We start from the raw sequence: 23,671 nt of genomic DNA, 5'->3' as shown, positions 1-23,671 counted from the left end.
GTTAAATCAAGTTAGCGGTGCAAAAATAGGAATGTAACCCTCAGGTTTAGCCAGCATGTGTTTGTCTAGGGGTAGACAGCCTCTGACACTGCCAAACTTAGCAATCTCGTTTGTGTGGATGCTGTGTGATGTGTTGCCCGGTTACAAATGGGCACCACAAAATATCAGACAGTACACCATATGCAGTTAAATGATTGAACTTTATAAACCTTAATCTGGCTATGGGGTTGTTAAAGAAAATAAAAAGAAAAAGGGCCTATTTTAATGAAACAGTCTAAAGTGCACGTTGGATCTCAGGGTTCCGTCCACCCGTTCCCCATTGACCTCCTTCAAGTGTCGCTGACCCTTGGACCCTCGCTCCAAATCCACTCCATCCTGCAGTCTACCAACTCTCTCCATTCGCGTCTTCTCTCTTCATCTTTCGCCAACGAAAGACCACAAATACTTTCTCTCAGACACACAAGAAGAAGCAAAACGCCTGTCATTGGATGGCACACATTCCAAAGTCCCCTTTATCTCTAGTCATAATCCAAACACTGCTGCTACAGAGAAAACATTACATTAGCATGAAACATTACAGCGAGGCCATTACATTTGCAGTGAAACCTTAAAGCGCATTACAGGAATAAAAAGTAGTGAGGTAGCATTCATGGGTTGAATGTCCAGTCAGAAATCGGATGGTGGAAGGAAAGAAGCTGTTCTTGAATCATTGAGTGTGTGCCTTCAGGCTGCTATACCTCTTTCCGAATGGTAGCAATGAGAACAAGGTGAGGGTGAGGGGCGTCCTTAATGACGAATGCTGCCTTTTTGAGGCATCGTTTCTTGAAGATATCCTGGATACCATGAAGGCTAGTGCCCATGATGAAGTTGACTAAGCTTACAGTACTGCAGCTTACTTCAATCCTGCGCAATGCACCCCCCCCCAATCCCAGATGGTGATGCAGCTAATTTATATGTGCACCAATTTGTAGAAATTTTCAAATCTTCTCAATCTCCTAATGAAATATAGTCACTGTTGTGCTTTCTTTGTAGCCGCTTCGATATGTTAGATAGGTTAGATCCTCAGAGATATTGATACCCAGGACTTGAAAATGCTCACTCTTTCCACTTCTGATCCCTCTACGAGGATTAGTGCATGTTCCCTCTTCTTACCCTTTCTGAAGTCTACAATCAGTTCTTGGGTTTTACTGACTTTTAGTGCAAGGTTGTTGCTGCGACTCCACTTAACTGGCTGATATATCTTGCCCCTGTACACCTCTCGTCACCATCTGAAATTCTGCCAACAATGTCAGTAAATTTATAAATCGCACTTGACTTGTGCCAAGCCACACAGTTATGGGTGTAGAGAGAGATTGTCAACATTTTTCCATTTCCTGGACGTTCGTGTGCCTGTCTAAAAACCTCTTGAACAACCCCGTCATATTTGCCTCCAGCACCACTCCGCACAGTGCATTCCATGCACACTCACTTTACTGTGAGATTTGAATGATCGGGCCAGGCCAGATTTTAAATGTGATGGGTTGAATCTCTCACCACCACACAGTTGCAAAATTCAGAACAGTTTAATCCATTGACTGCTGAGTTTATATAACGTGGGACTGTTTTCCGTAACAGCACGCTCCATCTGTTTCCTCAAGTCTAGAATGTGCACATCACTCAACAAGTTGCAGACTTCAGACGTTGGTTCCCTTCCCCCCCCCCCCCCCCGGTATAGTTACTGAATTGGAAATCAGGAACCAAGTTCACAATAGCTGTGTGAATTCTAAGGCAAAAGGCATGCACAGATACTTAGCTCCAACTCTTTCCGAGAGTTTGCAAAACGTCTTTATTAAAAGTTTTGATTTCTGAATCAGAATCATGTTCAATATCACTAGTGGATGTTGTGAAATGTGTTGTTTTGCAGCAGCGGAACATTGCAATGCATAGTAATAAAAGGCTATGAATTACAATAAGAAATGCATGTTTAAGAATAAATTCATTGTGTTGCAAAAAGAGACCAAAAAAAAAAGAAAAATGGTAGTGAGGTAGTGTTCCATTCAAAAATCAGTTGTCAGAGGTGAAGCTGTTCCTGAATCATTGAGTGTGTGTCATCGGGCTCCTGTATCTCTTCCCTGATGGTAGCAGTGAGAAGAGGGTGTGTCTTGGGTGATGGGGCCCAACAGCACTGAGTGCGGTTCCCAGAAGTGGTGGATAGGTTGGGGGGGTGGAATAACCATTGAGTTGAAACCCTTTTTGCTCTGGGTGCTTTAGTAATCACTTCTCATTCTTCGGAACTCGAGAGTATAAGCAACCTGATTTAGCAGGGTTTTGTTTTCCTGCAAGACAATTAGAAAATTCACTGAGGAAGAGGCACCATTAGAACATTCACATTAGGAAACCCGCACATGGGAAGGGGCACAGAAATTTATGTAGAAATAGAACATTACAGCACAACACGGGCCTTTCAGTCCACAGAGTTGTGCTGGGTTTCTAACCATCTCTAAGATCATTCTCCTGTAAGAGGACCGCAACCTTGTTGTGGGGCATTGAAGCTTGTGTGCCTCAATGACCTGCAGAGCTATGCTGGCTGGAGTCAGGGCCTTGTGTGTTGGTAGGGTCACCCATGCCAAGCAGGTCAAAGGGTGGAGGTCAGACTAAGAGTTTTCCACCGGACCTCCTGGTTCAGGGGTTCAGCTCAGGTCTAACAACAGTGATTGATGAAACAAAATTGTTACAGAAACGGCAATGAAGAATCCGTCTGCATCTGAGTGCGATAGTATTCCTTTGTCTCGACCCGGGATTCCTATCATCCAGGGGTTCTCGAGCTGTGGTCTTTGAATCCTCTGTTAACGATAAGGTTCCGTGGCATACATGGAACCCCTGATTTAGGAAATCACCTCAATGTCCCGAATGTATCTGCCTCTACCACAATCCCCGCAGCACATTCCGTGCTCCTTACACTCTCTGTGTAAAATACCTCACCTTGACATCGCTCTTCCCCATGCTTTCTTCCAATTACCTTAAGATTATGGGTCTCACATTAGCCATTTTTACTTTTTAGAAAGAAGCCCCTGGTTATCCTCTCTATCTATGCTTTTTATCATCTTGTACACCTCTATCAAGTCACTTTTCATTCTCCTTTGCTCCAATAAGTTTGCCCAGCAAACATATAATCAGCAAACCAGTCAGTAGCAAGTGAAAATTTGTTAAGGCTTTAAAGTCACTAAAGAGTCCATATATTAGGACGTATTAATGTGGTTTAAACAACTGATAATACTAATAACAACTAAATAATAATTTTTTTAAAGTACTGCTTCCTCAAAATTATTTTTTGGTTTACGATAGTCTGCTTGAAGCTGATGACAAATATAATTTCAAACTACTTTTATCATGTAGGAACTTGGAGACACAATAAATTAACTTTTATTGAATATAATATAATATAAAATCGAGGCAAGAAGACTGCAACTAGCAGGGCACTGTCTACGCCACCCCGAGCTACCTGCCAGCCTAGTCGTCATATGGGAGCCCAAGCATGGGAGGATGAACCCTGGGTGCCCTCCCAAGACTATGGTCAACACGCTCCTGGAAGACAGCGGCGCGGCTAATGTAGATGAACTGAACAGACTGATGAGGGAGAGGGAGAAGTGAAGAGTCCGTCATCGTGCCTGATGCCGGCCCCCTAGGCCTGAGTCGACGTAGTAGAATATAATGCATTTAATTGTATAATGGAGCTGACACTTTGCAATAGCTCAACTAAGCAAAAAATGTTTTGTTGATGATTTTCATTTGTACTCAGTGTCTGAGGCTTCTTGCTTAAGTGTCCAACAATAATCAGCTAGCACTGATGGATTCAAGGTGCCCTGATACAGTTTCTCCATGACTGCAATGTCTTCGTGAAACCTTTCGCCATGCTCGTTAGTGATAGCACCTATTTTTGCAGGGAAGAAGTCTAAATGGGAACGCAGAAAATGAATCATTAGTGATACAGTGGCATGCAAAAGTCTGGGCACCCCGGTCAAAATTTCTGTTACTGTGTATAGCTAAGTAAAAGATGACCTGATTTCGAAAAGGCATAAAGGTAAAGATGACACATTTCTTTAATATTTTAAGCAAGATTACTTTTTTATTTCCATCTTTTACAGTTTCAAAATAACAAAAAAGGAAAAGGGTCCGAAGTAAATTTTGGGTACCATGCATGGTCAGTACTTAGTAACGCCCCCTTTGGCAAGTATCACAGCTTGTAAACGCTTTCGGTAGCCAGCTAAGAGTCTTTCAGTTCTTGTTTGGGGGACTTTCGCCCATTCTTCCTTGCAAAAGGCTTGTAGTTCTGTGAGATTCTTGGGCCGTCTTGCATGCACTGCTCTTTTGAGGTCTATCCACAGATTTTCAATGATGTTTAAGTCGAGGGACTGTGAAGGCCATGGCAAAACCTTCAGCTTGCGCCTCTTGAGGTAGTCCATTGTGGATTTTGAGGTGTGTTTAGGATCATTATCCTGTTGTAGAAGCCATCACCTTCAGCTTTTTTACAGACGGTGTGATGTTTGCTTCCAGAATCTGCTGGTATTTAATTGAATTCATTCTTCCCACTACCAGTGAAATGTTCCCCGTGCCACTGGCTGCAACACAAGCCCAAAGCATGATCGATCCACCCCAGTGCTTAACAGTTGGAGAGGTGTTCTTTTCATGAAATTCTACACCCTTTTTTCTCCAAACATACCTTTGCTCATTGCAGCCAAAAAGTTCTATTTTAACTTCAGCCCACAGGACTTGTTTCCAAAATGCATCAGGCTTGTTTAGATATTCCTTTGAACCTTTTGAATAGAACTTTGCAAACTTCTGATGCTGAATTTTGTGGTGAGGACGCAGGAAAGGTTTTCTTCTGATGACTCTTCCATGAAGGTCATATTTGTGCAGGTGTCGCTGCACAGTAGAGCAGTGCACCACCACTCCAGGGTCTGCTAAATCTTCCTGAACGTCTTTTGCCGTCAAACGGGGCTTTTGATTTGCCTTTCTAGCAATCCTACGAGCAGTTCTCTCGGAAAGTTTTCTTGGTCTTCCAGACCTCATCTTGACCTCCACAGTTAATGGCTGTTAACTGCCATTTTTTAATTACATTATGAACTGAGGAAAGGGCTACCCAAAAACGCTTTGCTATCTTCTTACAGCCTTCTCCTGCTTTGTAGACATCGTTTATTTTAATTTTCAGAGTGCTAGGCAGCCCATGACTGCTGATTATTGGGACAAGGTTTGAGGAGTCAGGGTATTTATAAAGCTTTGAAATTTGCATCACCTGGCTTTTCCTAACGATGACTGTGAACAAACCATAGCCCTAACAAGCTAATTAAGGTCTGAAAATGTAAAAGTTATCTGAGAGCTCAAATCTCTTGGGGTGCCCAAACTTTTGCATGGTGCTCCTTTCCTTTTTTTCACTCTAAAATTGTACAAAACAAAAATAATACACTAATCTTGCTAAAATGTTGGAAAGAATATTTCATCTTTAACTTTATGACTTTTGGAGATCAGTTCATCTTCTACTCACTTAACTATTCACAGTAACAGAAATTTTGACTGGGGTGCCCAAACTTTTGCATGCCACTGTATGTGTATGCTTGAAGCATGTTGTCAACCAGCTGCACATAGTTTGGTGCTCTGTAGTTGCCAAGAACATTTTCAGCAACATCCTTGAATACCTTCCATGCGATTTTCTCCGGTCCCACCAGAAGTTCTTCAAATTGCCTGACAATGATGACCTGTTTCATTTGTGGACCAACAAAAATGCCTTCCTTAATCTTGGCATCAGTTACTCTGACTTGAATTATGAATTGAAATAACAAATGTAGGTGATTTTTTTTTTAAAAGGTGCATGATAGGGAAATTTCATGGTGGTTTTTGTGATTATCAGCCCAAAATCCATAAGTTACATCCAGAGTATTCAGGAAGTAAAATCTTTGTTGTTCAGTGTAATAAGATAAGAAATAGAAGCAAGGCCAAATCACTTGACTTGGATGCTCAAAGTTGTGTAACTGAACAATATAGAAATAGTCTCAGTGAGTGAGGGAGATATGTTCTTGATACAGATAGCCAGGGTTTTTCTTTGCTTTTTATCAACTAAAAGAGAACACTGTACAGAGCCATTTATTAATATCCAGATGACCTTAGAATCTGAATAAGAAGCTGCCTTTTATGGACAGGAAAGGAATGGAGGGTTATGGGCTGAGTGCAGGTTGGTGGGACTAGGTGGGAGTAAGAGTTCAGCATGGACTAGGAGGGCCGAGATGGCCTGTTTCCGTGCTGTAATTGTTGTATGGTTATAAATCTTAACGTTCAACATCTGGTCGAGGTCCCATCGCTTTGAGAACAGGGAGGGGATTTCCAAACCTAATCATGCAAGAGGTACAGAAACAAGGGAGGCATCACACTGTGAAATATTGCTTTAGACCTTTAGGAACCGGTCGACCGAAAGCTTTAAAAGTCAGTCCAAGTGGGTTATTGGGGGAGGGAAGGAGAAAGGTAAAGGAGCAGCTTCTTTGCAGTTAAATCAGCCTGCTCAAACTTACTTTTAATGATGTGAAACTCTGGAATTATTATCACCATTGTCATTACATTTTTCAGTTCCATCCATAACTGGATTATTGAAATTTATAGCGCATCTGCCTCCTTCCCATTATGTACAGAGTACCAAAGTTATTACACACATGAGTAAATATCATGAAAACAGTTAGATTGCAGGGGCTTACCCAAGTATCATTAATATTTTTATTTTAACTCTTTTAATTAGCCTCTGTGCTGCATTTTTCTGATCTTTGTTCGATCATCTTGTTTTTTCTATGCATTTATCTAGAGATTTATTTCACTGCTATTTAAGAATTTTTATATATATTTCATATTGTAATTTATAGTATTTTTATGTATTGTGCTGTATTGCTGCTGCAAAATAAATTTGCCAGTGATATTAAATCTAATTCTGAACTGCTGACTGTATTGTATGTTTTCACAATCAGTTGTTATTTAACATCTCCTCTTTGAAAATGGAATTGGGATTACGACGGAAATAGAAAGAACTTTTACCCTTACAGTATTGAACCTTCAGTGGAAAGTTAACCAGCCTCAAAAATTGCTGGCTAACTTGCTAATGTGTGACAGAGAGCATACTGACTTAGGGAGTGAGGGTGTGGGACTCTAGATGCAGCAATACAGATCACAAAGCACTCCAGTGGGTGATTAGGATGGCTCAGCACATCATTGGGAGTCAACTACCGGACTTGGAGGCAATCTACAACTCTCATTGCCTACATCATTAAAGACCCATCCCATCCCAGGCACTGTCTGTTCAAAATTATGCCATCTAGTAGGAGGTACAGAAACATCTTAGCCAAGACAGTAAGACTGAAAAAACAGTTTCTTCCTGAGGGCTGTCATGTAGCTGAATAATGCTACACCCCGGCTTGCCAATGGCCTCTGAGTTTTACAGACTATCAGAGTCACTTGTTGCTTGCAAATATAGGAATTTTAAGAAATTAATTAAACTGTATCGCATGCATTGTAAGTATCTGTGTTGCACAGACTGAAATAGCACCACAATCTTCTTGTCTTGAGCAATGAAAATAAAGTAATATTCTATTCTATTAATATATTTAAGAAAGAGATTGATAATTTTTGGATATACATGGAATCAAAGGAACAGGAAAGTGCTGCTGAAATAGAAAGTCACCTGTGATTTTACTGAATAGCAGATCTGGTGCACAGGCCTACTCTTGGTCTTTTCTTATGTAACCATATAAATTATAGTCATAGAGTCATAGAAAGTACAGCGCAGAAACAGGCCCTTCAGCCCATCTAGTCCAGGCCGAAACCATTTAAACTGCCTACTCGCAGCGACCTGCACCGGGAGCATAGCCCTCCATATCCCAACCATCCATGTACCTTTCCATACTTCGCTTAAACATTGAAAATGAGTTCACATGTACCTCTTAGCTTGGCAGCTCATTCCATGCTCTCATGACCCTCTGAGTGAAGAAAGTTCCCTCATGTTCCCCTTAAACTTTTCACCTTTCACTCTTAACTGGTGACCTCTGGTTGTAGTCCCAACCAATCTCAGTGGAAAAAAGCCTGATTGCAGTTACCCTATCGAAACCCCTCATAATTTTGTATACTTCTATCAAATCTCCTCTCGATCTTCTGCGTTCTAAGGAATAAAGTCCTAATCTGTTCAATCTTTCCTTACAACTCAGATCCTCCAGACTCGACAACACCCTTGTAAATTTTTTCTGTAGTCTTTCAACCTGATTTACATCTTTCCTGTAGGTAGGTGACAAAAACTGCAAATTAAAAAAAATTCTGAGAAGAAGAGTTGTAGAGTTCTTGAAAGTGAGTCTGTAGGTTGTGAAATCAGTTCGTGTTGAGGGTGAGTGAGATTATCTACAGTGCTTCAGGAGACTGGTGGTTGTAGGGTAATAGTTGTTCCATACAAGGGGTGATTCATAGGTTCGTGGCCTAAGGTAGAAGGAGTCAATTTTAGAAAACCTAGCACATTTATTTTTCCTACATTTACACACTTAGTCCAGCGGTCATGGAGCATACGGATCCCTTCTTTGTAGAGGTCGGTGTCTTGGACCTCCAGAAGTGGTTCACAGCAGGGGTGATTGATAAGTTTGTGCCATAAGGTAGAAGGAGATGAGTTATTAACTCAAACAACAGGAATTCTGCAGATGCTGGAAATTCAAGCAACAGACATCAAAGTTGCTGGTGAGCACAGCAGGCCAGGCATCCAAGATATTTGGAACAACCTACCAGCTGATTTTCTTAGTTCGGCAGTGAAGTAAGAGAATTGATGCAGTTTTAAAGTCACACCAAATATTGAATTGATTTAGTTTTTATACTGCTTACAGCGAAGAGGTGTGCGGAGGTGAGGAAGAATCGAGGTGCAAGGAGAAATCGAGGCAGACTTGAAGCAAAGTCAAGGCCCATCCACCTAAACCAAGAGCCAGGAAAACCTGGGGTTTGATCAGGCTGTTTTGGAAAGGTTGGATATGGGCCAAAATGTGGTGGTGGGGGCGGGGTGCAGGGTCCAGGCCCAGAGTATATCAAAGCACCCTGACTGGCTGCATCACTGCCTGGTATGGGAACTGTACCTCCCTTAATCGCAGGACTCTGCAGAGAGTGGTGCGGACAGCCCAGCGCATCTGTAGTTGTGAACTTCCATTGTTTCAGGACACTTACAAGGACAGGTATGTAAAAAGGGCCCATAAAGAAACTTCTCCCTCAATGTCGCAAAAACAAAGGAGCTGATTGTGGATTACAGGAGGAATGGAGATGGGCTAACCCCTGTTGACATCAATGGAGTTGAGTGGGTCAGATCAGTTCTGTTCGCTGCTCCACCATGTTTACTCAGCTCTGTACTGAACTGAGGCGGAGGCTGTGGCTTGCTCCCGCTGCTCTGGGCTTCATGTCTGTGGACTCACTTTCATTCCGAATGCTGTGTGCTTACTTTTATTGTTTGCACAATGTGGTTTTTCTCCTTTGCACATTGGGTGTTTGATGGTCTTTTTTTGTAATGGGTTCTTTTTAGTTTTTTTGTTTACTGGCTGTCTGTCAGGAGACGAATCTCGAGGTTGTATAAAGTATTCATACTTAGATAATAAATGCACTTTGAACCACAAGGAACCCCACTGAATGGGGGATGTCTGGTTTGTTAACTGCTGACTGATGTCCACAGTTGTAACCTATTTAGTAATATTTGGAATTTCTGTTTCTGAGAATCTTATGTTACTTTATGGTGGAGGATACATGGGGGTCACGTTATTCCTCTGGGACTGCATTCCTTGCAGTTATTGTTTTGTGACTTGTTCACCAATCACTGCCTTGGGTGCCTCTATGTTGACTTTTCTCTTTCTTATTCTTACACACACACACAACACCACCCCGCCTTCCAAATCTATTCACTCTTTCACTTCCACATACAAATCTCATGGAGCTCATGTAACCTCCTACCCACAACCCACGCACTCTCCCATATTTAATTGTAGACACCAAAACTGAGTTCTGTAGCTGATATAATTAACATGTGGTCAGTTATTGAGTTCGTGCAGCCGTTTTCATTGATGCTGACGGGGGGATGTTTTCAAAATTCTGAGATTTATGTGATTATTGGACTGTACTTTATATTGGTCTTCGGTTTTCTGTGTTTTTGTTCTTGCTGCTGATGGCAATATGTTACTTTTTGGGTGAGGGAGGAGTTTGGGACTTGGGTGATGTTCTTGTTGGTGTTTTTCTGTGTGAATGATCTGTTAGTTTTTTGTGTGTGAGAGGGTGTTGGATGCTATTGTCACTGTTTTTTTGCAACAGAGGGGTTTGAGGTTTGATGTTATTGTCATTTTTTTTTGCAAGGGATGGGTTTGAGGGTGTTTGGGGTTTTGATGTTCCAGCTGCTGATTTCTGTGTGGGCGATCTGTTAGTTTTTTTTACAAGGGGGGTGGTGGGGGTTTGGGGTTTGTGAGTTTTTCTTCTTTTTCTTTTTCATGTCTTTCCTTTCAACAAATCCCGTGGTTTTTTTTGTATTTTGTGGTTATCTAGAGAAAAAGTAGATGCAATGTTGGCATTCATTTCTAGAGGAATAGAGTATAGGAGCAGGGATGTGATGTTGAGGCTCTATAAGGCACTGGTAAGACCTCGCTGGGAGTACTGTGTGCAGTTTTGGGCTCCTTATTTAAGAAAGGATGTGCTTACATTGGAGAGGGTTCAGAAAAGATTCACTAGAATGATTCCAGGAATGAGAGGGTTAACATATGAGGAACGTTTGTCCGCTCTTGGACTGTATTCCTTGGAGCTTAGAAGAACGAGGGTGGACCTCATAGAAACATTTCGAATGTTGAAAGGCATGGACAGAGTGGATGTGGCAAAGTTGTTTCCCATGATGGGGGAGTCTTGTACGAGAGGGCATGACTTAAGGATTGAAGGGCGCCCATTCAGAACAAAGATGCAAAGAAATTTTTTTAGCCAGAGGGTGGTGAATCTATGGAATTTGTTGCTATGGGCGGCAATAGAGGTTAAGTCATTGGGTGTATTTAAGGCAGAGGTTGATAGGTATCTGAGTAGCCAGGGCATCAAAGGTTATGGTGAGAAGGTGGGGGAATGGGTCTAAGTGGGAGAATGGATCAGCTCATGATAAAATGGCGGAGCAGACTCGATGGGCCGAATGGCCGACTTCTGCTCCTTTGTCTTATGAATATCAGAGTTGTATTGTACATGCATTCTTTGACAATAAAATGAACCTTTGAACCTTTTAGTAATATTTATTTCCCTCTCGCAGGTGTGCCTGACTTGTTGTCCTCGTGATGTAATGGTCCAGATTGATCAGTTCTGCCGAGCGCACCATATCAAGTTCTTTGCTGGCGATGTCTTTGGTTACCACGGTTACATGTTTGCTGACCTGGGAGAGCATGAATTTGTGGAGTAAGTTCAAAAGATTAAATGGCTTTTCCAGCACAACGTATCTCATCGTTGTTTCAACAGATTTTCATGGGTGCTAAGATTTTCTGGTGAAATTCTTTTTCCCCTTTTCCTTCGGCCCTGCAAACAATTTTTCAAAGTTAAAAAGTTCAAATTAAATTTATTATCAAAATACGCGTATGTCGTCATATACAACCCTGAGATTCATTTTCTTGTGGGCATACTCAATAAATCTATAGAGTAGTAACCATAACAGAATCAGTGAAAGACTGCCTAATTAGTGTGTTCAACCAGAGTGTGGAAGACAACAGGTGTCAGGGTTCTATACTGCACACGTACTTTGAAAATAAATCTACTTTGAAACATGTACATCAAAACCATTGAAATATACAATGAAATGTCATTTGCATCAGCATCCAACGCAGACCACAACGTGCTGGGGACAGCATGAAATGTTGCCACGCTTCCGGTGCCAATGTAGCATGCCCACAACTTACTAACCTTTACACCTTGGCACTGTGGGAGAAATATCATCGGGTCGCAGGGTGAAACTCCTTACACACAGCGATGGAAATGAAACCCCAAACACTGGCACTATGAAGCATTACACTAGCCACTACGGGATGTTAGGCTGTAAGACCATAAGACATAGGAGCAGAAGTAGGCCATTTGGCCCATCAAATCTGCTCCGCCATTCAATCATGGCTGATCCTTTTTTCTCCTCCTCAGCCCCACACCTCAGCTTTCTCCCCATAGCCTTTGATGCTGTGACCAATCAAATACCTATCAATCTCTGTCTTAAATACACCCAATAACCTGGCCTCCACAGCTGCATGTGGTAACAAATTCCACAAATTCAGCACCCTTTGGCTAAAGAAATTTCTCTACCACTCTGTTTAAATGGAATCCCCTCTATCCTGAGGCTGTGCCCTCTTGTCCTAGACTCTCCCACCATGGAAAACATCTTTTCCACATCTACTCTGTCTAGGCCTTTCAACATTCGAAAGGTTTCAAAGAGGTTCCCCCTCATCCTTCTAATGTTGGCTGGATTAGCGAACATGTCAGATGAGCAAAGGTTGAGTGAACTAGGGCTTTTCTCTTCGGTGAGAAGGAGAATGAGAGGCGACTTGATTGAGGTGTACAAAATGATAAGGGGCATATATCAAGTGAAGCCAGAGAATTTTTCCCAGGGCAGAAATGTTTAATACGGGGGTGAGGTAAATTTGAAGATGATTGGAGGAAAGTATAGGGGGATGTTCACCTGTGAATCTGCTGGGGTCGTTTATTGTGTCAGGTGCCCGTCGTAAATTGGGGGACCTCTTCATGAAGCACCTCCGCTCCATCTGGCAGAAGCAGGTCTTCCCAGTGGCCAAACATTTTAATTCCGATTCCCATTCCAACGTTTCAGTCCATAGCCTTCTCTTCTGCCAAGATGAGGCCACCCTCAGGGTGGAGGAGCAACACCTTATGTTCTGTCTGGACGGCCTCCACCTCATGGCATGAATATCTATTTCTCCTTTCGTTAAACAAAACTACCCCCCCCCACTCCTCTGTTCTCCACTCTGACCTCTTACTTCTTCTCACCTGCCTATCATACTCCCCTGTGTCTCCTCTTCCTTCCCTTCCTCCTATGGTCCACTTTGCTCTCCTATCAGATCCCTTGCTCTTTTGTATCCACCTGGCTTCACCTATCACCTTCCAGCTGGCCTCCTTCCCCTGCCCTCCTCATCATTTTATTCTGTCACCTTTCCCTTTTCTGCTCAGTCCTGAAGAAGGGTCTCAGACCGAAACGTCGACTATCTATTCATTTCCATAGATGCTGCCTGATCTACACAGTTCCTCCTCCATTTTGTGTGTGTGCTTTACAAGGGGGAGGGTGTGCTGTCTTGTTTTACATCGTCAAAATATTATTAGGCCCCAGAACCTGAGATTGTTTCATAGCCACAAGTCTCACGTGCCAGGCAGAGTGATCCCCCTTGTCAGGAATATGTTATCCCACAAGAAATCCTCCACAGAGAATAAATTTAAACATTCTTTTTGTTTAAATAATGATTACAGATTATATGTATAATTGCGTAGATTGCTTACATCATCACAGTACGGTAGCATAATAGCTCGCGCAGTGCTTCACAGCACTGGCGTCCTGGGTTCACTTCCTGCCGCTGTGTTCTGCCTGTGACTGCGTGGGTTTCCTCCAGGTGATCAGTTTTTCCCTATATTCCAAAGACATATCGCTTGGTAGGTTAATTGGTCATCGTAAATTATCCCGTTATTAGGCTAGGATTAAATCGGGGGCTTGCTGGGCAGCACAGCTTGAAGGGCTGGAAGATCCTATTATGCACTGTATGTCAATACATACATAAATAAATCACATTACCAGTGATGCATGCGTGCCTCGCTTAAAGTAAACTCGAAGTTAGACCTGCATTCCCGGACTGCTCTCTCTTTCTTTGAATTAGTTTAATGTTTTAAAGGTACAAAACATAACAGATATCAAAGATTGTTTTTTTCACACAGAGAGTGGTGGGCGAGTGGAACATCTTGCCTGAGGTTGTGATAGAGGCAAATACATTAGGGACATTTAAGAGATAGTTAGATATAGGCACGTCGTTGTCAGAAGTAGGGTTGTTTTTTAGATAGTGGTGGGTGTGTGGACGTTCTGTCAGGTGTGTTGGTAGAGGCATGTAGGAGACTCTTAAGCTCGCGGATGGAAGAACCACAGAGAGCTAAGTGGAAGGGAAGAGTTAGGCTGATCTTAGAGGAGGTGAAAAGGTCGGCACAACATTGTGCACCAAACGGTCTATACTGCTCTATGCTCTATGTTTTCTTGCCACCCATATTTTTAGATTGTGAAGACACGTAGTCCTCTTTTATTGTCATTTAATAATGCATGCATTAAGAAATGATACATTATTTCCTCCGGTGCGATATCACAAAACACGGGACAAACCAAGACTGAAAAAACTGACAAAACCACATAATTATAACATGTAGTTACAACAGGGCAACAATACCATAACTTGATGAAGAAGTCCGTGAGCACAGTAAAGTTCAAAGTTTCTCAAATGTCCCACATCTCACGCAGACGGGAGAAGGAAGAAAAACTCTCCCTGCCATGCCGACCACAATCCGACTCTGAGTCATCCGAAAACTTCGAGCTCTGATCAGCTCTCCGACACCGAGTACTGAGCGCCGTCTCTGTCCGAGCGATTCGACCTCTTTCTCGGTCGCCAAAAGCAGGCAAGGCCGGGGATTTTGAGGCCTACCCTCCGAAAAGATTCCCGACCACACAATAACGACAGCAGTGGACGGGTGTTTCAGAAATTTCTCCAGATGTTCCTCTGTGCTTTCACGTCTATCTCCATCAAATCAGAATTGTCCATGGCCCCTATTTAACAGATACAACATCATTTTTCACCGGAGAGCTGCGCACTTGTTAGCATAGTTAACACAACGCTTTACAGTGCAGGCAAACCAGGTTCAATTCCTGCCAGTACCTGTAAGGAGTTGGTATGTTCCCCCCGTGACTTCCCACAGTCCAAAGACGTAGGTGAGATGGTCATTGTAAATTAATCCATGATTAAACTAGTATTAAATCAGGGGATTGCTGGGCACCGTGACTCAAAGATCTGGAAGGGCCTATTCCACACTGTATGTCAATAAGTAAATATATGTTACATAAGAGTATAAAGTGTCTTTGATCTCCATTGAACCTTGCAGAGAGAAGCAGAAGGTGGTAAAAGTTGGACCCACTGAAGAAGATGGACCTAAAGCTAAGAAAGTCAAGCTCGATCCAAATGAGACCACCATGATCAAAAAGGTATTTGAGCCAGCAGTCTATTACTAAAGTAATGCTACATTTTGACTCTGGGGAATACAGCTGCAGAGATACTGATTCATGAGAAATCAGGTGCCCATGATTGCTATTCTTAAACTGATTATTGTTACTCTGCACTGACTCAAGAAATCCTGGAGATACATCCTTAGGGTATTGGGTGGAAGCCTCCATTGGTCGGGGTCGACCATGGATTTTGTGTCCTACCTGCCTACATGATATGCAAGCCAGGGCAGAGAGCATGCTGTTGCCATGCAGTAGTCTCCCCCTCTCCACACAGTTGATTAATCCAAAGGAATGGCAGAGACCTATGCAGTTTGGCACCAGCAGCATCACAGGAGTTGCTAGTCCATGTTGAACTCAATGTAGGACTGCCTTGGGGACTCCAGCTACGGATTTTTCCCTCCAGGTTTACTTCCGAAGCCTTCCCCGTGAGTGAATGTTGTAACAAGGCAACAGTGGTTTGAGATCAGAATCTTCCTTCTCATAGATGAGCTGCCAGTCACAGAAAGACCGTGATCACCCACGTCATACAACATGGCACATAACAAATGAATGAAAGCATTCTGCATGCAGCCGTTTTCTTCTTCATTATGTGCCGTGTCTTATGACGTGGATGATCATGATCTATGACCATGATTGTTCTTGGCAAATTTTTCCACAGAAGTGGTTTGCCATTGCCTTTTTTTGTTGGCAGCGTCTTTACAAGACGAGTGACCCCAACGGAGAGAAGGACTGCCTTGCACCTCCTTTGGTAGAGACGTATCTCCATCCCACCATACAAGGGAGGAGGAGAAGATGGCGGCGCGACGCAGCGCGCGCAGCCACTCCGGTGGTGATGTCTGTTATTTGTCAAGTAGGGGACCGTGCACAATTCTGATTTGATGGAGACAGACGTGAGAGTATGGAGGAACATCTGGAGAAACTTCTGAAATGCCTGCTTCGCTGCCGCTGTTACTGTGTGGTCCGGAATCTCGGGGGGGAAAAGGCCCCGAATCCTCGGCTTTGCTTGTTTCGGCGGCCGGAGCGAGGTTGAAGGCGTTTGGCAGAGGTTGGCACTCGGGAGGCTGTATCGGAGGGGCCGGTCGGAGGCTCGAAGTTTCTGGACGGACGGACTCAGTGTCGGCTGTGGTTGGGTGCTTCCAATGCATCAGCAGTTGTCAGCGCCTGGAGGTTTATGGCAGTGAGTTTTTCCCTTTGCTGCCTGCTATCGGGGACTCGGGACTTTGAGACTTTTTTTTACCATGTCCATGGTCTGTTCTTTATCAAGTTATGGTATTGCTTTGCACTGCTGCAACTATATGTTATAATTATGTGGTTCTGTCAGTGTTAGTCTTTGGTTTGTCCAGTTTTTCTGTGATATCACTCTGGAGGAACATTGTTTCATTTCTTAATGCATGCATGCATTTCTAAATGACAATAAACGAGAACTGAGTGTTCTCATAATCTAATCTAAAATTGACATGCAGCAGAACTTGCCTGTTACTGAAGTCCCCAAGATGCTGACCTCAATCAGGAAGGAGTGCTGATGGTCACTGTTTCCACCGAGGCAGCTTGCTGTGATCAGACCTGTTGTGTTCCAGTCTGACTCCAGTGACTGAGCTCTGATGTGTCAGTGCGAGAGGATTAATAGTAATGGAGGAAAAGGGGACAAGAGTAAGTTGTATGTCTCTTCCCCTCCCTCTCTCCTCTCCCCTCCCCCCCCCCCAACCCAATTGCGCCACTGGCATTTAGGGCAGTAATGAAGGTCCTCCATCTCTGGTGGTGTTCAGGGCTTCCTTCATCGTGTCAGTAGTTTCCTCTTGGTTTTCACTACTGTCAGTCAACAAGTCCCAGTATTGTTGCACCCAGATATATAATTCTTCATTGCTGTTTCCTTAATAGTTTTATAAGTCAGGGTTTTTAGCCCCGAGCTGAACCCCCTGAACCTGGAGGACCAGTGGACCACTCTTAGTCTGGCCTCTACCCTTTGACCTGTGTGGTATTGGTGACCCTCCAAAGCCTAAAGCCCTGACTCTCCAGTTTCATTAAAGCAGCAAACTTCCAAATTACAACAAGGTTGTGTATATAGGCCTCCAAATAGTAGCCAAGATGTGGGTTTGGGATTGCAAAGGGAGGCGGAAAAGGCATGTCACAATTGTAATGAAGGATTTCAACATGCACAGGGATTGGGAAAATCAGGTTACTGTCGGATTGCAAAAGAGGGAATTTGTTGAATGCTGATGAGATGGTTTTTTAGAGCAGCTTGTGCTTGAGCCTATTCAGGGAAAAGGATATCTTAGATTGGGTGTTGTGTAATACCCAAATCTTATTAGGGAGCTTAATGTAAAGAAACCCTTAGGAGACATTGATCATAATATGATTGAATGCATACTGCAAGTTGAGAGGGAGATGCATAAGTCAGATTTATCAGTATCGCAATGGAATAAAGGGAATTACAGAGGCATGAGAGAGGAGCTTGCCCAGTTAGGATTGGAGGAGGATGACAGCAGAGCAGAGATGGCTGAAGTTTCTGGGAATAGTTCACAAGGCGCAGATAGATAAGTCCCATAGAAGAAGAAATTCTCTAATGACAGGGGTAGGCAACCGTGGCAGACAAGGGAAGTTAAGGCTCCGTAAAAGCCAAGGAAAGGGCATATAAGGTAGCAAAAATGAGTGGGAAGTTGGATGATTGGGAAGCTTTTAAAATCCTACAAAAGGCAACTAAAAGAGCTTTAAGAAGCAGAAAGATGAAATATGAGGGCAGACCAGCCAATAATATAAAGCAGGATTCTAAATGTTTTTCAGTTATATAAAGAGTAAAAGGGAGGTGAGAGTTGGTATTGGACCACTGGAAAATGATGCTGGTGAGGTAGTAATGGGGGGCAAAGAAATGGCAGATGAACTTAATGGGTAGTTTGCATCTGTCTTCACTGTGGAAGACAATAGCAGTATGTAAGAGGTCCACGAGTGTCAGGGAGCAGGTGTGAGTGCCATTGCTATTACAAAGGAAAAAGTCCAAGGCAAACTGGAAGGTCTTAAGGTGGATAAGGCACCTGGGCCAGATGGACTACATCCCAGAGTCCTAAGAGAGGTTGCTGAAGAGATAACAGATGCATTGGTCATGATCATTCAAGAATCACTTGATCCTGGCATGGTCCCAAAGGACTGGAAGATTACAAATGTCACTCCACTCTTTAAGAAGGGAGGAAGGCAAAAGAAAGGAAATTATAGGTCAGTTAGCCTAACTTCAGTGGTTGTGAAAGTGTTGAAGTCTATTATTAAGGATGAGGTTTCGAGGTACTTGGAGACTAATGATAAAATAATCAAATTCAGCATGGTTTCTGTAAAAGGAAATCTTGCCTGACAAATCTGTTGGAGTCCTTCAAGGAAGTAACATGTAGCGTGGACATAGGAGAGGCAGTGGATGTCATCTTGGATTTTCAGAAGGCTTCGATAAGGTGCCACACATGAGGCTGCTGAACAAGATAAAATCCTATGGCGTTACAGGAAAGATACTGGCAGCAAGCGGGAATAAAGGGGGCCTTTTCTGGTTGGCTGCCAGAGACTAGTGGTGTTCCTCGGGGGTCAGCATTGGGACTGCTACTTTTTACATTGTTTGTCAATGATTAGGACTTGATGGCTTTGTGGCAAAGTTTGAAGATGATATGAAGATAGGTGGAGGGGTAGGTAGTGCTGAGGAAGTAATGTGATTGCAGCAGGACTTAGACAAATTGCAAGAATGGGCAAAAAAGTGACAGATGGAATACAGTGTTGGGAAATGTATGATAATGCATTTTGGTAAACGGAACACTTGTACGGAATATTATCTAAATGGGGAGAAAGTTCAAACATCAGAGGTGCAGAAGGACTTAAGCGTCCTCGTGCAAGACTCCCAGAAGGTTAATTTACAGGTTGAGTCTGTGGTAAAGAAGGCAAATGCAATGTTGGCATTTATTTCAAGGGGAATAGAATATAAAAGCAACGAGTTAATGCTGAGCAACACACATCAAAGTTGCTGGTGAACGCAGCAGGCCAGGCAGCATCTCTGGGAGGAGGTGCAGTCGACGTTTCAGGCCAAGACCCTTCGTCCTGATGACCAGCAACTTTGATGTGTGTTGCTTGAATTTCCAGCATCTGCAGAATTCCTGTTGTTTGCGAGATAATGCTGAGGCTTTATTAGACACTAGTAAGGTCGCACTAGGAATATTATCAACAGTTTTGGGCCCATATCTCAGAAAGGATGCGTTGTCATTGGAGAGAGTCCAGAGCAGGTTCACCAAGATGATTCTGGGAATAAAGAGGTTAACATATGAGGAGCATTTGACAGCTTTGTGCCAGTACTTACTGGAGTTTAGTAGAAACCTACCGAATGTTGAAAGGACAAGATAGGGTGCTTGTGGAGAGGGTGTTTCCTATGGTGGGAGTATCCAGAACTAGAGGGCACAGCCTCAAAATTGAGGGGCGACCATTAAGAACAGAGATGAGGAGGAATTTTTTTTAGCCAGGTGATGGTGACTCTGTGGAATGCCCTTGTCACAGACTGCAATGGAGGCCAAGTCCGTGGGTATATTTAAGGCAGAAATTGATAGTTTCGTGGTCAGTCAGTACAGTGCATCAAGGGATATGGCAAGAAGGCAGGTGTATTCCAAAGAAGTAGCATACAAATTAGCCAGAGAAAGTGGCTCACCTGAGGACTGGGAGAAATTCAGAGTTCAGCAGAGGAGGACAAAGGGCTTAATTAGGAAGGGGAAAAAAGATTATGAGAGAAAACTGGCAGAGAACATAAAAACGGACTGTAAAAGCTTTTATAGATATGTAAAAAGGAAAAGACTGATAAAGACAAATGTAGGTCCCCTGCAGACAGAAACAGGTGAATTGATTATGGGGAGCAAGGACATGGCAGACCAATTGAATAATTACTTTGGTTCTGTCTTCACTAAGGAGGACATAAATAATCTTCCAGAAATAGTAAGGGACAGAGGGTCCAGTGAGATGGAGGAACTGAGTGAAATACATGTTAGTAGGGAAGTGGTGTTAGGTAAATTGAAGGGATTGAAGGCAGATAAATCCCCAGGGCCAGATGGTCTGCATCCCAGAGTGCTTAAGGAAGTAGCCCAAGAAATAGTGGATGCATTAGTGATAATTTTTCAAAACTCGTTAGATTCTGGACTAGTTCCTGAGGATTGGAGGGTGGCTAATGTAACCCCACTTTTTAAAAAAGGAGGGAGAGAGAAACCGGGGAATTACAGGCCGGTTAGCCTAACGTCGGTGGTGGGGAAACTGCTGGAGTCAGTTATCAAGGATGTGATAACAGCACATTTGGAAAGCGGTGAAATGATCGGACAAAGTCAGCATGGATTTGTGAAAGGAAACTCATGTCTGACGAATCTCATAGAATTTTTTGAGGATGTAACTAGTAGAGTGGATAGGGGAGAACCAGTGGATGTGGTCTATTTGGATTTTCAAAAGGCTTTTGACAAGGTCCCACACAGGAGATTAGTGTGCAAACTTAAAGCACACGGTATTGGGGGTAAGGTATTGGTGTGGGTGGAGAATTGGTTAGCAGACAGGAAGCAAAGAGTGGGAATAAACGGGACCTTTTCAGAATGGCAGGCGGTGACTAGTGGGGTACCGCAAGGCTCAGTGCTGGGACCCCAGTTGTTTACAATATATATTAATGACTTGGATGAGGGAATTAAATGCAGCATCTCCAAGTTTGCGGATGACACGAAGCTGGGTGGCAGTGTTAGCAGTGAGGAGGATGCTAAGAGGATGCAGGGTGACTTGGATAGGTTGGGTGAGTGGGCAAACTCATGGCAGATGCAATTTAATGTGGATAAATGTGGAGTTATCCACTTTGGTGGCAAAAATAGGAAAACAGATTATTATCTGAATGGTGGCCGATTAGGAAAAGAGGAGGTGCAACGAGACCTGGGTGTCATTATACACCAGTCATTGAAAGTGGGCATGCAGGTACAGCAGGCGGTGAAAAAGGCGAATGGTATGCTGGCATTTATAGCGAGAGGATTCGAGTACAGGAGCAGGGAGGTACTACTGCAGTTGTACAAGGCCTTGGTGAGACCACACCTGGAGTATTGTGTGCAATTTTGGTCCCCTAATCTGAGGAAAGACATCTTTGCCATAGAGGGAGTACAAAGAAGGTTCACCAGATTGATTCCTGGGATGGCAGGTCTTTCATATGAAGAAAGACTGGATGAACTGGGCTTGTACTCGTTGGAATTTAGAAGATTGAGGGGGGATCTGATTGAAACGTATAAGATCCTAAAGGGATTGGACAAGCTAGATGCGGGAAGATTGTTCCCGATGTTGGGGAGGTCCAGAACGAGGGGTCACAGTTTGAGGATAGAGGGGAAGCCTTTTAGGACCGAGATTAAGAAAAACTTCTTCACACAGAGAGTGGTGAATCTGTGGAATTCTCTGCCTCAGCAAACTGTTGAGGCCAGTTCATTGGCTATGTTTAAGAGGGAGTTAGATATGGCCCTTGTGGCTACAGGGGTCAGGGGGTATGGAGGGAAGGCGGGGTTCTGAGTTGGATGATCAGCCATGATCATAATAAATGGCGGTGCAGGCTCGAAGGGCCGAATGGCCTACTCCTGCACCTATTTTCTATGTTTCTATGTTTCTATGTATGTGGTTGAGTAGGATCCGGGGTCGGCCATGATGGAATGGCGAAACAGACTTGATGGGCTGAATGGCCTAATTCTGCTCCTATTTCTTATGGTCTAAGCACTGGTGAGGCCTCACAGAGTATTGTGAACAGGTTTGGGCCCCATTTCTTCAAAATAATGTAGAGTTCAAAGGAAATGATTCCACAATTGACTGGCCTGTCATATGAAGAGCATTTGATGGTTCTGGTCCTGTATTCACTAGAATTCAGAAAAATGAGGCATGACCTCATTGTAACTATCGAATGATGAAAGGCCTTGACAGAGTGGATGTGGAGATGTTTCCTGTGGTGGGAGAGTCTAAGACGAGAAGACATGGCCTCAGAATAGAGTGGCGTCCTTATAGAACAGAGATGGGGAGGAATTCCTTTAGCCAGAGAGTGGTGAATCAAAGTTCAAAGTACATTTATTATCAAAGTATGTATACATTACACATCCTTGAGATTTGTCTCCTAACAGGCAGCCACGAAACTAAGAAACACAAAAACAAATGAATTGAATTCAATTGACTTGACTGCATTACTTGCATCCTTCATAAATCTTTACGTTAAATCTCTGCCTAAATGTGCAATGTGCAATTTATAATAATTTGTAATAAATAGTATGTACAACAGGACAGTCAATATTACATAGAAATACAATTGTATCAGCGTGAATTAATCAGTCTGACGGCCTGGTGGAAGAAGCTGTCCTGGAGCCTGTTGATCCTGGCTTTTATGCTGCAGTACTGTTTCCCGGACGGTAGCAGCTGGAACAGTTTGTGACTGGGGTGACTCGAGACCCAATGATCCTTGGGCCTTTTTCACACACTTGTCTTTGTAAATGTCTTGTAGTGGGAAGTTCAAATCTACAGATGCACTGGGCTGTCCGCACTACTCTCTGCAGAGTCCTACAATAGAGGGAAGAACTGTTCCCATACCAGGGAGTGATGCAGCCAGTCAGGTGAAAGAGGCGCTGTTGTGCCTTTTTCACCACACAGCTGGTATGTACAGACCACGTGAGATCCTCAGTGATGTTTATGCCGAGGAACTTAAAGCTGTTCACCCTCTCAGCCCCAGAGCCATTGATGTCAATAGAGGTTAGCCTGTCTCCATTCCTCCTGTAGTCCACAACCAGCCTCTTTGTTTCTGTGACATTGAGGGAGAGTTTGTTTTCTTGACACCACTGTGTCAGGGTGATGACTTCTCTGTAGGCTGCGTCGTTATTTGAGATTAGGCCAATCAATGCAGTATCATCAGTAAAGGAGAGGGGCTTAGGACACAGCCCTGAGGGACACCTGTGTTGAGGGTCAGAGAGGCAGAGGTGAGGGAGTCCACTCTTACCACCTGCCAGTGATCTGACAGAAAGTTCAGGATCCAGCTGCACAAGGCCGGGTGAAGCACGAGGTCTCTGAACTTCCTGTCGTGTTTGGAGGGAATTATGGTGTTGAATGCTGAACTGTAGTCCAAGGACAGCATTCTCACATAAGCATCCTTCTTCTCCAGATGTGTAAGAACGCTGTGTAGAGTTGTGGCTATTGCGTCATCTGTCGATCGGTTGTGTCGGTAGGTGAATTGTAGGGGTCCAATGTGGATGGCAGCATGCTGCAGATGTAGTCCTTGACCAGCCTCTCAAAGCAGTTGCTTGTTTTTGAGGTGAGCATAACAGTATACCAGTCGTTCAGACGTATTATCTTGGTCTTTTTGGGTACAGGGACAATGGTGGATGTTTTGAAGCAGGAGGGCACTCTACACTGGGA

General features: G+C 43.5%; 1 protein-coding gene across 2 annotated transcripts in view; it reads left to right on the top strand.

The window, feature by feature from the left end:
• Positions 1 to 23,671, top strand: part of sae1 (SUMO1 activating enzyme subunit 1) — a 231,684-nt gene that overhangs the window by 67,652 nt on the left and 140,361 nt on the right. For both annotated transcript variants that reach the window (XM_063063584.1, XM_063063586.1), the window contains exons 4-5: positions 11,291 to 11,433; positions 15,151 to 15,250. In XM_063063584.1, the coding sequence (XP_062919654.1) occupies positions 11,291 to 11,433; positions 15,151 to 15,250 (243 nt within the window). The remainder of the gene's footprint in view (positions 1 to 11,290; positions 11,434 to 15,150; positions 15,251 to 23,671) is intronic.

This window comes from Mobula hypostoma, chromosome 12 (assembly GCF_963921235.1).
Source record: "Mobula hypostoma chromosome 12, sMobHyp1.1, whole genome shotgun sequence".
In the NCBI taxonomy this organism is placed as follows: domain Eukaryota; kingdom Metazoa; phylum Chordata; class Chondrichthyes; order Myliobatiformes; family Myliobatidae; genus Mobula; species Mobula hypostoma.
The sequence above is the reverse complement of the archived record's forward strand: the minus strand, read 5'-3'. Positions and strand labels throughout refer to the sequence as shown.